The 15,184-nt window shown below is 37.3% G+C and overlaps 1 protein-coding gene across 4 annotated transcripts in view; it reads right to left on the reverse strand.

The window, feature by feature from the left end:
- The window catches only part of JAK2 (Janus kinase 2), a 267,922-nt gene that overhangs the window by 41,127 nt on the left and 211,611 nt on the right, over window positions 1–15,184 (reverse strand). For all 4 annotated transcript variants that reach the window (XM_044391265.3, XM_044391264.3, XM_026519241.4 and 1 more), the window contains 3 exons: window positions 13,714–13,859; window positions 7,028–7,349; window positions 6,139–6,258 (listed from right to left, as the gene is read on the reverse strand). In XM_044391265.3, coding sequence (XP_044247200.1) covers window positions 6,139–6,258; window positions 7,028–7,349; window positions 13,714–13,859 — 588 coding nt within the window. The remainder of the gene's footprint in view (window positions 1–6,138; window positions 6,259–7,027; window positions 7,350–13,713; window positions 13,860–15,184) is intronic.

Here is a 15,184-nt window from a genome sequence, read left to right on the forward strand (position 1 = left end):
GATTAATATTCAATATATATTGAGAAAAAAAGCTATAAATCAATTAAAAACAGAAAAGAAAATTAGTCAAAGGATATGAAAGACAATCCACAGGCGAGAGATACAAACAGCTGGTTTGTAAACACATGAGAAATTTCTCCATCTCAGGTTCTAATTAAGGAAATGAAATATAACACAGGATAGCAATTTCTGTCCCAACAGTTTGGTAAAATATTTAAAAACTGGTAATATCCAAGATGGAAAAGATGGCAGAGGAGTAGGGGACCCTATTTCAAGCAGTCCCCTGAATTTAGCTGGATATCTACTAAACCATTCTAAACACCCACAAAATCAGCCTGAGATGTAAGAATATACATCTGGATCTCTATAAACAGAATATCTCCAATGGTCTCGAGGTATGAAGCGGGGAGCAGTGATTCTGCACGGCAGATATCCGAAGATAAACAGAAGGGGGAGGGAGCCGCCATAAGCTGGTCCCAGGAAGGTGATATAACACCAGAGAGCAAAAGCGTCCCACGCTGGGGACGGGCACAGACTGGCAGACCCACGGCAGTGGGGAAAGGACTTTAGTGCAGCCCCCAGACAGGATCCAGGAGCTGTGGGTGCGTGCACCTGAACCAGGGTGGCTCGCGGTTTTAGAAGCACAAAGGGCAGAGATGTGCCCGGCCCAGGGTTCCACCTCTGGGAATGTTGCTGTGGGGCGCACCACCTGGGAGACTGCGGTTTTTAGGAGCACAGACAGAAATGGGAGACAGTGTAGCCTAGAGAGCTCAGTGAAGAGCAGACTGCGATTTCTCTGCTCTGAGACAGAGGTTTGGATGCAGTCACTTCTGCTCCGACTCTTGGAAGAGGTGTGGAAAGCTGCCAGGGAAAGCTGCCAGAGAACAAAAGCCCCAAAAAAATGGTTTTCACAGAAACCACCCGCCCCCACCCCTGACAGGGGGCAGGGCACCTCTGCCCAAGGAGGGTTGCCTGAGTAACAGTGCAACAGGCCCCTTCTCCGGAAGACAGTCTGGAGAAAAAAAAGAGGACAACAACCCTAAGGTCCCTATAAAACAGGGTTTTGGGTTGTGGTTAATACTTTGGGCACTGTACATTCCCTCAACCACCCCTCAACAAGAAAGACTATTAAGAGGAACCCCCAACAAAAAAAAGAATCAGAGACTGTGGCCTCTACCACAGACCTAATGGATAAGGACATAAGCAAGATGTCAGAAGTGGACTTCAGAGTAACAATTATGAAGTTGATATCTAGGGTTGAGAAAAATATTAGCTACAATATAGAACTGACAATACAGACAATATAGGGCAGAAATGAGAGCTAATCAGGCCGAACTTAAAAATGCTATGAATGAAATACAGTCTAAACTGGATACTCTGACTGCCAGGGTAAATGCGGCAGAAGAACAAAGTAGTGACCTAGAAGATAAGATGATATAAAAGAAGGAAACTGAAGAGGCTTCGGAAAAAACAGATTAAAAGCCCAAGAGATCAAACTGAGAGAGATTAATGATGCCATGAAATGTTCTAATGTCAGAATTACTGGGATCCCTGAGGGGGTGGAGAACGAGAGAGGTCTAAAAGATATATTTGAGCAAATTACAGCTGACAACTTCCCTAATCTGGGGAAGGAAACAAGCATTCGTGTCCAAAGATCAATGCGAACAGACCAAAGACCCAACATTAATAGTACAACTCGCAAATCTTAGCTCCAAGGACACAGTCTTGAAAGCGGCTAGGGGGAAGAGATTTCTTACGTACAGAGGAAGGAACATCAGAATAATGTCAGACCTGTCCACAGAGACCTGGCAAGCCAGAAAGGACTGGCAAGACATATTCAGGGTACTAAATGAGAAGAATATGCAGACAAGGATACTTTAGCCAGCAAGGCTGTCATTTAGAACGGACAGAGAGATAAAGAGCTTCCAGGACTGGCAGAAATGAAAAAATATGTGACCACCAAGCCAGCCCTTCAAGAAATATTAAGGGGAATCCTATAAAAGAAGAAACACCCCAAGAGTAATATAGACCAGAAATTTACAGAGACAATCTATAGAAACAGGGTCTTTACAGACAATATGATGGCACTAAACTCCTATCTTTCAATAGTTACTCTCAACGTGAAAAGGCTGAATGCTCCCATCAAATGGCACAGGGTTTCAGATTGGATAAAAAAAAAAAAAAAAAAAAAGCAGGACCCATCCATATGCTGTCTACAGCAGACTCATTTTGAACCTAAAAACACCTCCAGATTGAAAGTGAGTGGAAGGAAAACTATTTATCATGCCAACGGACCTCAAAAGAAAGCTGGGGTAGCAATTCTCATATCAGACAAATTAGATTTTAAACCAAAGATTATAGTAAGAGATGGAGAGGGACACTATATCATACTTAAAGGAGCTATACAACAAAAAAATCTAACAACTGTAAATATCTATGCCCCCATTATGGGAGCAGCCAACTACATAAACCAACTGTTAACCAAAATAAAGAAACATATTGATAATAATACATTAATAGTAGGGGACCTCAACACTCCACTCTCAGCAACAGATGGATCATCGAAGCAGAAAATCAACAAAGAAAAAAGAGCTTTGAAGGACACATCGGACCAGATGGACTTTGTAGATATATACAGAACATCCCACCCTAAAACAATAGAATACTCATTCTTCTCTAGTGCACACGGAACGTTCTCCAGAGAAGATCACATACTGGGTCACAAATCAGGTCTCAACCGATACCAAAAGACTGGCGTTATTCCCTGCATATTCTCAGACCACAATGCTTTGAAACTGGAACTCAATCAGAAGAAAAAATTTGGAAGAAATTCAAACACTTGAAAGCTAAAGATCATCCTGCTTAAGAAAGTTTGGGTCAGGGGTGCCTGGGTGGCACAGCGGTTGAGCGTCTGCCTTCGGCTCAGGGCGTGATCCTAGCGTTCTGGGATCGAGCCCCACATCAGGCTCTTCCACTATGAGCCTGCTTCTTCCTCTCCCACTCCCCCTGCTTGTGTTCCCTCTCTCGCTGGCTGTCTCTATCTCTGTTGAATGAATAAATAAATAAAATCTTTAAAAAAAAAAAAAGAATGTTTGGGTCAATCAGGAAATCAAAGAAGAACTTAAACAATTCATGGAAACCAATGAAAATGAAAACACATCAGTCCAAAACCTACAGGATACTGCAAAGGCGGTCCTAAGGGAGAAATACACAGCCATCCAAGTCTCACTCAAAAAAACAGAAAAATCCCAAATACACAAGCCAACTTTACACCTTAAAGAACTGGAGAAAGAACAACAAATAAAGCCTAAGCCAACAGGAGCAGAGAAATATTAAAGATTAGAGCAGAGTTCAATGAATTAGAAACCAGAAATACAGTAGAGCAGATCAACGAAACTAGAAGCTGGTTCTTTGAAAGAATTAGTAAGATCAATAAACCTCTGGCCAGACTTATCCGAAAGAAAAGAGAAAGGACCCAAATTAATAAAATCATAAATGAAAGGGGAGAGATCACAACTAACACCAAGGAAATAGAAACAATTATTAGAAATTATTATAAACAACTATATGCTAATAAATTAAGCAACCTGAAGAAATAGATGCCTTCCTGGAAACCTATAAACTACCAAGACTGAAACAAGAAGAAATTGACAATCCAAATAGACCAATAACCAGTAACGAAATTGAAGCAGTGATCAAAAACCTCCCAAAAAACAAGAGTCCAGGGCCTGATGGATTCCCAGGGGAATTCTACCAAAGATTTAAAGAAGACATAATACCTATTCTCCTGAAGCTGTTTCAAAAAAAACAGAAACAGAAGGAAAACTTCCAAACTTGTTCTATGAGGCCAGCATCACCTTGATCCCAAAACCAGAAAAAGACCCCATCAAAAAGGACAATTACAGACCAATATCCCTGATGCATACGGATGCCAAAATTCTCAACAAGATCCTAGCTAACAGGATCCAACAGTACATTAAAATGATAATCCATTACCACCAGGTGGGATTTATTCCTGGGATGCAAGGGTGGTTCAACATTCACAAATCAATCAATGTGATAGAACACATTAATAAAGAGAAGAGATAAAAACCACATAATCCTCTCGATGCAGAAAAAGCATTTGACAAAATACAGCATCCTTTCCTGATTAAAACTCTTCAGAGTGTAGGGATAGAGGAATATTCCTCAAATTCATAAAAACCATCTATGAAAAGCTCACAATGAATATCATTCTCAATGGGGAAAAGCTGAGAGCTTTTCCCTTAAGGTCAGGAACACAACAATCATCACTATTGTTCAACATAGTACTCGAAGCCCTAGCATCAGCAGACAACAAAATGAAATAAAAGGTATTCAAACTGGCAAAGAAGAAGTCAAACTCTCTCTCTTCACAGATGATATGATACTTTATGTGGAAAACCCCAAATTACTAGAACTCATATAGCAATTCAGAAATGTGGCAGGATACAAAATCAATGCACAGAAATCAGTTGCATTTCTATACACTAACAACGTAACTGTAGAAAGAAAAATTAGGAAATACCTTGGAATAAACCTAACCAAAGAGGTAAAGGATCTATACTCTAGAAACTACAGAACACTCATGAAAGAAATTGAAGAAGACACAAAAAGATGTAAAAACATTCCATGTTCAAGGATCGGAAGAATAAACATTGTTAAAATCTCTATGCTGCCCAGAGCAATCTATACTTTCAACGCCATCCCAATCAAAATACCAATGGCATTTTTCAAAGAACTGGAACAAACAATCCTAAAATTTGTATGGAACCAGAAAAGACCCCAAATCTGCAAGGAAATGTTAAAAAAGAAAAACAAAGCTGAGGGCATCACGTTGCCTGATTTCAAGCTATGTTACAAAGCTGTGCTCACCAAGACAGCATGGTACTGGCACAAAAACAGACACACAGATCAACGGAACAGAACAGAGAGCCCAGATATGGACTCTCAACTCTATGGTCAACTAATCTTCAACAAAGCAGGAAAAAATATCTAATGGAAAAAAGACAGTCTTTTCAATAAATGGTGCTGGGAAAATTGGACAGCTATATACAGAAGAATGAAACTCGGGGCGCCTGGGTGGCACAACGGTTAAGCGTCTGCCTTCGGCTCAGGGCGTGATCCCAGCATTCTGGGATCGAGCCCCACATCAGGCTCTTCCGCTAGGAGCCTGCTTCTTCCTCTCCCACTCCCCCTGCTTGTGTTCCCTCTCTCGCTGGCTGTCTCTATCTCTGTCGAATAAATAAAATCTTAAAAAAAATTTAAAAAAAAAAAAAAATTTAAAAAAAAAAAAGGAAGAATGAAACTCAACCATTTTCTTACACCATCCACAAAGATAAACTCTAAATGGATGAAAGACCTCAATTTGAGACAGGAATCCACCAAAATCCTAGAGGAGAACATATATAGTAACTTCTTCAACATCGGCCACAGCAACTTCCTTCATGACAGTCTTCAAAGGCAAGGGAAACAAAAACAAAAATGAACTTTTTGGCTTCGTCAAGATAAAAAGCTTCTGCACAGCAAAGGAAACAGTCAACAAAACAAAGAGGCAACCCACGGAATGGGAGAAGATATTTGCAAATGACATTATAGATAAAGGGCTAGTATCCAAGATCTATAAAGAACTTGTCAAACTCAACACCCAAAAAACGAACAAGTCAAAAATTGGGCAGAAGATGTGAACACACGAAATACATTAATGTTCAAGAAACTCTGGGAAGATAGTGTTGGTAGTGATATAAAAGCTAGATGTAGGGGCGCCTGGGTGGCACAGCGGTTAAGCATCTGCCTTCGGCTCAGGGCGTGATCCCAGCGTTCTGGGATCGAGCCCCACATCAGGCTCCTCTGCTATGAGCCTGCTTCTTCCTCTCCCACTCCCCCTGCTTGTGTTCCCTCTCTCGCTGGCTGTCTCTATCTCTGTCGAATAAATAAAATCTTAAAAAAAAAAAAAAAGCTAGATGTAACCAAAACCTTACTAAACTGATGTTTATGTTTAGAGTTATATTTAAAACTATCATCAGAATTCCTAGGAGAAAATAACTTTGGTATTAAGATTCTAAAATACTTATTTCTGACAATAAACATAATGATTATTTGGTTATAAAGCAAACTTACCAGGTTTTTACCATCTTGCTTATGGATAGTTACAATTCTACTTTCATTTGAGCCTTCTTGGCTTGCTTGCTTAATAGTAACATCAATAATATCAGGAAAGTCACAATATAACTGTAAATCCTATAATTAAGAGCATTTCAAATTAAAAACAAGTAAAACTAAGGGAGCCATTTTAAAACAAAACTTACAAAGAACATAATATTCATTCCAAATTCTTTAAAATAAGAAAGTATTGACAATAACCAAATCGGATTTTCTCCCTCAATAATCTAACCCTAAGACTTAACCTTATCTTGCTTTGACTTAAAAATGAGAGCATTAAAAGGTACCAGCAATCTAACTATGCTGCAGTTCCCTTCAATCCAATCAACATCAATAGGAACCATTGTCAGAAAACTGAAAGTTCAAACCACCAAAGAATGAAGGTAAAGATAAATCTCTAATAGCGATCTAAGAACAACACAGATATGAACAAACTTAAAACTTATAGTGTAAAACTTAAAAAAACTAACTTATACATCATTGTAAATCAATTAAAATTAATCTTCTCCAATTAAATTTTATGATTGTGACTATTATCAATAAGAGCAAAATTTTAAAAAGAGGCAAAACTACCTTAAAAATCACTTTTAGAATTCAAGCCTTTTTGAAAACTGTAAGAATACCATTACTAATACTTGTCATAAAAAAAACTAAATAAAAAACCATTTAAGAACAATGAGAAAAGAATTACAGATATGACCTTGATGGTTTCACACTATTAAAAACTTCCACTTCTATCAATGAGAGAAGAGAATTGCAAGACCACGTTTCCAATGAGTAAAATTACTCTGCTCTATTGCCATTCACTTAAATTAACAAAGAATGAGAACGTATCATTAAGGATTACCTGTTCTGTCAGTGTCTCACTTTCTTTATGTTTCCCTCTTGACCACTGAATTCCACCGTTTCCAGTTATTATAATGGTTGCAAAAATCTCCTCACCTGAAGGACCACTTCCAGGTTCTTTTACTTCAAACTGCTCTGTGTAGAAGGCAGACTGAAGAGTTTCCAGATTTATAAGATACTTAAGTTTCAAGTTTCTGGCAGTGGCTTTGCAATGGCTGAACTGCTCAATAAATCTGCGAAACCTGTACCTTATTCGTTTCCTTGTCAAAATATGATAGTCTTGGATCTTTGCTCGAACACATTTTGGTAAGAATGTCTTGTAGCTGGGGATAAAGAGCACACGCAGAAAAACAAAACAAATTGGAAGATAAATCTAAAACGACAAAGAAAGAGAAATTACCACCTTTCTCCACGATAGGTAGGAGCTGCAGCACAGTGGTCAAGTGGAGAAAGGTGACACAGCCACCACCTGTACAATATGAAGGTTTTGTCTGATGACATGAATACATATAAAAATTCCTTGAGTTACCATAAATGTTTGGAATAGGATATGTTAATTCTCTTTCCCTAATGAAATGAAGACTTAGTCTAGTTAATAATGGAGTCTCTAAAATTTCATTTTCTCTGATTATCTTAAATATCAATTTTTTGGCACCGTGTTACAAATATTTCCTATGATGCTGTACACCAAAATTTATCTGAATTCTGGAAACTGTTACATTTTGATGGATGCTACAGTTGTTCATTATGCAAACATACTTCTTTTGTATACATTATTTTCTAGGCCTTTTTCAATAACTCTTAATAATTCCTTTGCCATCAAAACAATTCTACTCAGAAATGTTCTGACACTTTTGTACTTCTGTCTCTATGGGAAATATCCTAAAGAAGAGAGATAACTTCCCTCTTGTCATATCTGACAAATGAAGAGCATTTTATTTCTGAAGGTACAACTGCATTAAATTTCCATGTCTTCACCTATGCTAATCCTTCTTCCCATCACCCATCTCCTATTTGGTTGCCTCTAAACTCATTCCAAAAGTCTCAGCTCAAGCATCATCAAATCCAGGCAACCTTTCTCTGTGAGTATGTTAGATGCCCCTCCCTTTGTCTGATAGTATTCTGTGCACCACTCCATAATATCACTTCTCACTCTATCCTGTATTTGAGTATTTATAGCTAGTGTTCAAGCTGGCTCATGCTGAGGGCTTACATTTTAAGACTGTTCAGTTGACTGTTAAAGAGCTGTCATTAAAATTTAAGTTCTATAAAGTTACAAATAAATTATAATAAAAATGTAGGTAATAACCCAAAATGTATCATTTCCTAATTATTTTACATTTTAAATTTTTACATTTTACACCTACCTATGCTTTTGAGGTTGTTTACATCTCTCATACATGACTGGTGAAAAAGACTTGCTATTGCTCATCTCTTCCCAGTTCTACATTCAGGCACATCAGGCTGATACCCTGAAACTGGCCATAGGCAGGATTTACACCATGGATATCAGCAAAGGTGACAAATCAGATCTTTGGGTTTTTTTTTAACAACCAGTTGTTAAGCATTTATTAGCATACCACTGCTTCTTCCCTTCTGTACTCTGCCTGAACCAAGCTGAGGAACACTCAGTTTTGTACTCAAGTAGCAGAGCTGCTTGGAGAGTCATTTGACAAGGTAGACAGGGCAGTATAAATTCGTAATCACCAATTTCAAACACGCTTTCAGGAAGACCATCACTTTTACAACACTTCTCTGTTCAACTAATTCTCCCAAGTTCCACAACTATGTCAAACCCTCTCCAATTTTCTCAAAATGCCTACCTTTCTTCTGCCTTAAACCTCAGCTGTATTCCTCCTTACATTCAGCAAATGACTTCATCTCTACGCAGAGCTCCCTCAACATTCTGCTAGCAAATCTACAGACAACTACATTCATTCCCTCCTCCTCCCCACCTGTTACAAAAAAATGAGGTATAAACCAGCAAGGTAAAGCCACTTCTTGGACACGTAATTACCTATAGCCTCTTTCTTCCTCTAATACATATTCACCCTCTGGGGACTTTTACTCTTATTTCTCTTCCATCCACAAAACACTAACGTTCATCCCACCTTAAATGTAAAATTTCTTTGTCCCACATATCCCTTCAGCTATAGCCTATCTAGCCTGATTTTGAAAGAGTTTATACAGCCATTTCCATCTACTCTTCAATTCACTCCAGTCTGGCTTCTGCTCCATCATTTCATAGAAAATGCTTTTGCTATAATAAAGAAAAACTTTCATGTTGCTAAAACCAAATACCCATATTCATCTCCCTTGTCATTCTTCAGCAGCATGTAACACTGCTGACCATTCTCTCCTTCAACTTTCTCCCCTTAGCTTTCCTGACTTTATTCCTGTCTCTTGGGATACTTCTCAATCTTCTTTTCAGGTTCACTCCTACCTGGTGACTAATTTGAAGCTCCTCAAGACATAAGGCCCTCTCCTCTTCTTATTTATACTCTTTCTCTCTAGATTCTCTACATGCAAATGACTCTGATATCTGTCTCCAGCACGGACCTCTAAACTCTGTACCCCTATCTTCCATGGGCTAGTCAATCTATACATTTACCTTAAATGTCTCAAAAGCTCCATAAACGATGTGTCAAACCAAACTCACAAGTGCTGCTGATGTCCTCCCCTAAAAGATCCTCTTACAGCATTTCCTATCTAAGTAAATAGCACTGCAATTCACCTAAGACCCAGGAATCATCCCTGATGCCGCCTTTTCCTTTGATTTCCACTATTCCATTCATCACCACATTCCCGAGTTTATCTTCTAAATACTTCTCTTAGCTGCCCATTTTTTTTCATTACTAACTCATTACTAACTGCTTCTCCTGTAGGAAAATACTGCAATGGCCTTAGTCTCTGGGCAACTGGTATTTCCATTTACTCTTACCACTGTCTGATTTTGTTTTCTGTACTGGACTCATGGGGATCTATTAAAATCACAAATCTAATCATTTCACGATTGCTTAATACCGTTGCATGGTTTCTGAGTGCTCGTAACCTTGTCAACATGGCTCTAAGGTTCGGTAGGTTCTGGTCTAGCCCCTGCTTTGCCTCCTCCTAACTCTTTGGGCTCTAGCCATACTGACTCTCTTCACTCTTTCCATGCTCCCTTCTGCCTCAAGGCCTTTTCCATGAGTCTCTACACACTCCATCACTCCCCTCTCTCTGCCCATTAAATTCTACTCTTTTTTTCAGATCTCAAAAGTCACACTCTGTTCCTAACAATTATATATTTCTAAATAAACATATATAAAATGTAATAAAAGTCTAGAGAGCATAGAGGAGAGCCTCAGGAAGTTTAGAATAAACACTGAAAAGACTTAAAAAACAGAATCAGAATACAAATGATTCTTGCTTAACCTCTTCTGTCAAAAACATTAGTTACCAAGAGACTCATTAAATCTGAATACAATTTATATAAACACTTTACAAAAATGCAAAATTACATAGCCACCAATGGCTACTTTTTAATAAGGCTTTAATAAGGTTTTATAAGGCTTATTTGGATATAAAAAGAGTTTAAAATAACAACATAAAACAAAGCTTTCCACGTTGATGCCTGCATAAGGGACCAGACATATCTCCTTTGGGAATACCACAGGAATCTGCGTGTCTTTCTTTTTTTTTTTTTTTTAAGATTTTATTTATTTGACAGACACAGCGAGAGAAAGAACACAAGCAGGGGGAGTGGGAGAGAGAGAAGCAGGCTCCCCACTGAGCAGGGAGCCCGATGCGGGGCTCGATCCCAGGACCCTGGGATCATGACCTGAGCCCAAGGCAGACGCTTAACAACTGAGCCACCCAGGCGCCCCGAATCTGTGGTTCTTGAACATGGTCAATCCACTTCAGTGTCATGCTATCAGAACCAGACTTGTTAGAAACACTAAAATTTTTTCAAGAGAAAAGTTATTAACTCTTGAAGCATAAAAAATATTTTTTCCTCATGCTTTTCTTAAATTGAGTTTTTAAAGAATGCTAAAATTGAGGCTCCAAAAGGCTCTGAAATTGAACCTTGTCTTAGAAACTGTATACTATCTTTTTACTATAAAATGAAATCTGCATCTTATTATTATAGTTGGAGTAGACCACTGGACACGTTATTATTTACTTAGTTTTTTAGAAAGGGAGTCCAGCGAGATGAGGTGAATAGCTCAGTTGCTATGTAAGTGGCTTTGGTCCAGGCTTAATGTTTACAAATTCAGCAGTCTCCTTTAAGCTCTCTGCATTCTCCAGTTCTCTTCTTCCCACCCTTTAGCAGACTTAGGATTTTAAAGAGCAGATGAAGAATGAAAACACAAAAATTTTATGCTTTCCTTTACTTTCTGTACTCTAATACCTAAGCCATAATGTCCAATTAGGAGCTGGCGTATAGAAGCATTTAATGCACACACACAGAGGCATGTGCTCACAGACACAGACACAGCTAACACACAGGCACAGACACAGCTAACACACAGGCACAGACACAGCTAACACACAGGCACAGACACAGCTAACACACAGGCACAGACACAGCTAACACACAGGCACAGACACACGAAGATGCACCTTACGTGCATTTTTTTTTAAGTCGGGGAAGGAATATGTATTTAATTATACTAATCAGAGATCCATATCCTACTGGGTATTTCTGGGAACAAAACAGTTTATTTCATTCTGCCAACAACTAATCATTTATCTACTCTCCCATCAATCTTGAATATTTTAACACTGAGTAGAGTTTCTTGATTATTTCTCAGAAATAAGCACTAAATGTGAATTCAGAAAATATCAGTTGAGTTAAATTATATTAAAAAGGCAAGCAAGGCAGGCATGATTCGCTTCAGGACAGGCCAAAATTATTTATCTAATATTAAAATGTCATGGCACAAGAAACAAAAGAAAAAACAGACTACCTCAAAATTTAAACTTTTGTATTATGAATGATGCTTTCAAGAAAGTGAAAAAACAATCCAAAGAATGAGGAATATATTCACAAATTATAAATATAATAATTTTCATCTGGAGATTTGTACCCAAAATATGTAAAAACTCTTACAACTCAATAATAAAAAAATCTTGAGTTGTACATTTTAAATGGGTGAACTTTATGGTTAAGACTTAACAGACTTCTGAAAACAAAACAAGAATACTTAAAACCAAAGAGGAAACAGAAACTGATACCATTCAATTTGGGTATGTAACTGTTTTTAAGGCACTTAGTAAAGGAATGACTAAAACCAGTTATTGAGAGAAGGATTTCAAGAAATACAAGGAGTTTTAACCAGACTCATAACTTCTAATCCCTCAGACTTCTAATCCTAAGTATGCAATATGTAAAGCATATGTTTAGCCTTCAAACTTAAAAAAACTCAACGAACTCTTATAATAATCATATGCACCTTTAAAAAGAGTAGAAGTCTTACAGCCATTAAAGCTGGGCTGTAGGAGCAGTATTTCAAAAAATCCTGTTAGACATGACAAGATTCAATACGCACAAGAGTAATTTGGAGAATGTGGAGTGTGGATCACTGATAAAAGAATCTGCTGGATCAGTTACAACATGAATAAAGTCTAGGGATCTAATGTAAAACATGGTGACTCTGATAAAACTGTACCGTAGAACTGAAATTTGCTGAGAGGAGTGTTTAAACATTCTCACCAAAAAAAAAAAAAAGGTAAGTAGAAAAGATACACATGTGAGGTGATGGATGTGCTAATGAACCAGATGGGGGAGTTCTTTCAGCGTGTATACATACAGCAAGCCACCACGATGGACACTTCCAGTCACCTCACAATTTTATATGTCAATGATACTACAATAAAGCGGAAATTTTAAGGACAATTCCCCAGAGCTTGTGAAGATCTCCATTTACGGGCTGTCCCTCAGATTTACTAGTTCCAAATTCTTGGGTAGCACTCAGAAATCTTCAATTTTAACAGGCACTTCAGGTGATACTAACTCAAGTAAAATATGAGCCGATATTTGAGAAATACTGCTTCAGAATTATTTAGACAGACAATTTGAGGATCTGCTATCAGAATTATGCCTCCAGGTGTTCTTTTCATTCCCCTAACTTTACTTACACTTTTTAGAATAAATGAATCAAATAATTAATAGGTGTCAAATATCTGTGATATTTTCTGTAGTACTCCACTTCATTCAATATTTTTTTTTAGTTCTAAGATAAATCAGTACTAAAGATATAATGTACAATATGATCACTATAGGTAACACCACTATATGGTATATACTAAAGTTTTTAACAAAGTAGATCCTAACAGTTCTCATCATAAGGAAAAAAATTTCTTTTTCTTTCTCTCTTTTTTTTTTGTATGTATATGAGATGATGGATATTAACTAAACTTTTTTTGGTAATTATTTCACAAATACATGAAAGTCAAATCGTGATGTTGTACACCTTAAACTTATACAGTGCTACACGACAAGTATATATCAATAAAACTGGAAGAAAAAAAGAAAAAATAATTTCTTTTACCTCACAAACTATGTGTTATACACGAGGAAGAAAAGTTACCCATATGACTTTTAATTATTATAAAATCAAAAAATTTTGACACAGAAAATGCAATTAAATATAGAAAAACTCCAACTTTCACATTTATGTATATGAATTTGCAAAAGGAAACTACCTGATAGAGCTATAGATGTCCAGTGGGGTTTGATCCTTCTCTTTGGCTAGTCTCATCATATCTAACACAGCCATTCCAAGACATTCTTCCTGTGTTTCATGGGTCACAGGTATTTTTATCCATCCATGTAAAAAATCATGCCGCCACTACAGGAAAAAAATTTAGAAGGAAATATCTCTTAAATTTCACTATCACATTTTAATCTATTGTATTTTAACCTATAATTTCTAGAACATATGCATTTAAAAAAGAACTCCTTCATTGATTTTTCAATTATTTGCCATAAAATTTTAGTGAAAGTTTTATTGTCAATGGGAACTGATTTAGACTGTGTTCCCCATTACATAGTACATATGATGTCAACCTATTTCACTGCTTGTATCTTCAAATTATATCTTCTACATAAAAATTACCTAAATTAAAATAGATATTAGCTAATTAAATAGGTACCTAGTTTAAATTTGTTCAAAGCATTACACTAAGTAGGACTGTGTGAGATACAAAAAATATAAGATGGGCTTCAACCCTCAAGAAGACTAAAATCTAATAGGGGAGCTAAACACGTAAACAAAATATTATAATGCAGATACTCAGTATACTAAGTGCCACACAACAGATGCTTCAGGAATGTAAAAGGAGTTGCAACTATACCCAGTTGAGATAATCAGGGAACATTTCATGGAAAATTCAAAACTCCCTACATCAGATACTTATTATCTCATATCTGAACCACTACAGCAGCTTCTTAATGAGTCTCCCTGAATATACTTTATTTTCTTAAAGCACTTTCATCATTGATACTTCTACCAGTGGAAGAGGCATGATGCTTTAAGAGAAGGTGCTCTGAGAAACTTATGTTTTAAGAAAATGGTTGTCTATTGCTTTTTAGGATCAAGTCATTCAAGGGTACCTACATTTTGACTCCAACTTACTTTTCCAAGTTTTATTTCATTATTTTCTAAAGATTTTATTTATTTATTTATTTGAGAGAGACAGAGATAGTGACAGAGAGAGAGAGAGCACAAGCAGGAGGAGAGGGAGAGGGAGAAGCAGACTTCCCACTGAGTAGGGAGCCTGACAATGGGGGGGCTCAATTCCAGGACCCCGAGATCATGATCTGAGCCAAAGGTGGATGCTTAAACGACTGAAGTGCCCAGGCACCCGTTAACCAAGGTTTTAAACTGAATAAGAGAAATATAGAGCCATTCTCTTTATTTCATGTATGTATCTCCTTTCTTTTAATGTGACAACTTATCTCACAAAATTAAAGTTTAACACAAATTCTTCAAAAATAATTTTATTAAAAAAAAATAGGGGCACCTGAGTGGTTCAGTCTGTTATGATCTCAGGGTCCTGGGATTGAGCTGCATTCCTGCTTAGCAGGGAGTCTGCTCTCCTTCTCCCTCTGCCCCCCCCCCCAACTGCTCATGATGTTTCTCTCTCAAACAATAAAATCTTTAAAAAATAAAAA

The sequence above is a fragment of the Ursus arctos genome, unplaced genomic scaffold (genome assembly GCF_023065955.2).
Source record: "Ursus arctos isolate Adak ecotype North America unplaced genomic scaffold, UrsArc2.0 scaffold_33, whole genome shotgun sequence".
NCBI classification, from domain to species: domain Eukaryota; kingdom Metazoa; phylum Chordata; class Mammalia; order Carnivora; family Ursidae; genus Ursus; species Ursus arctos.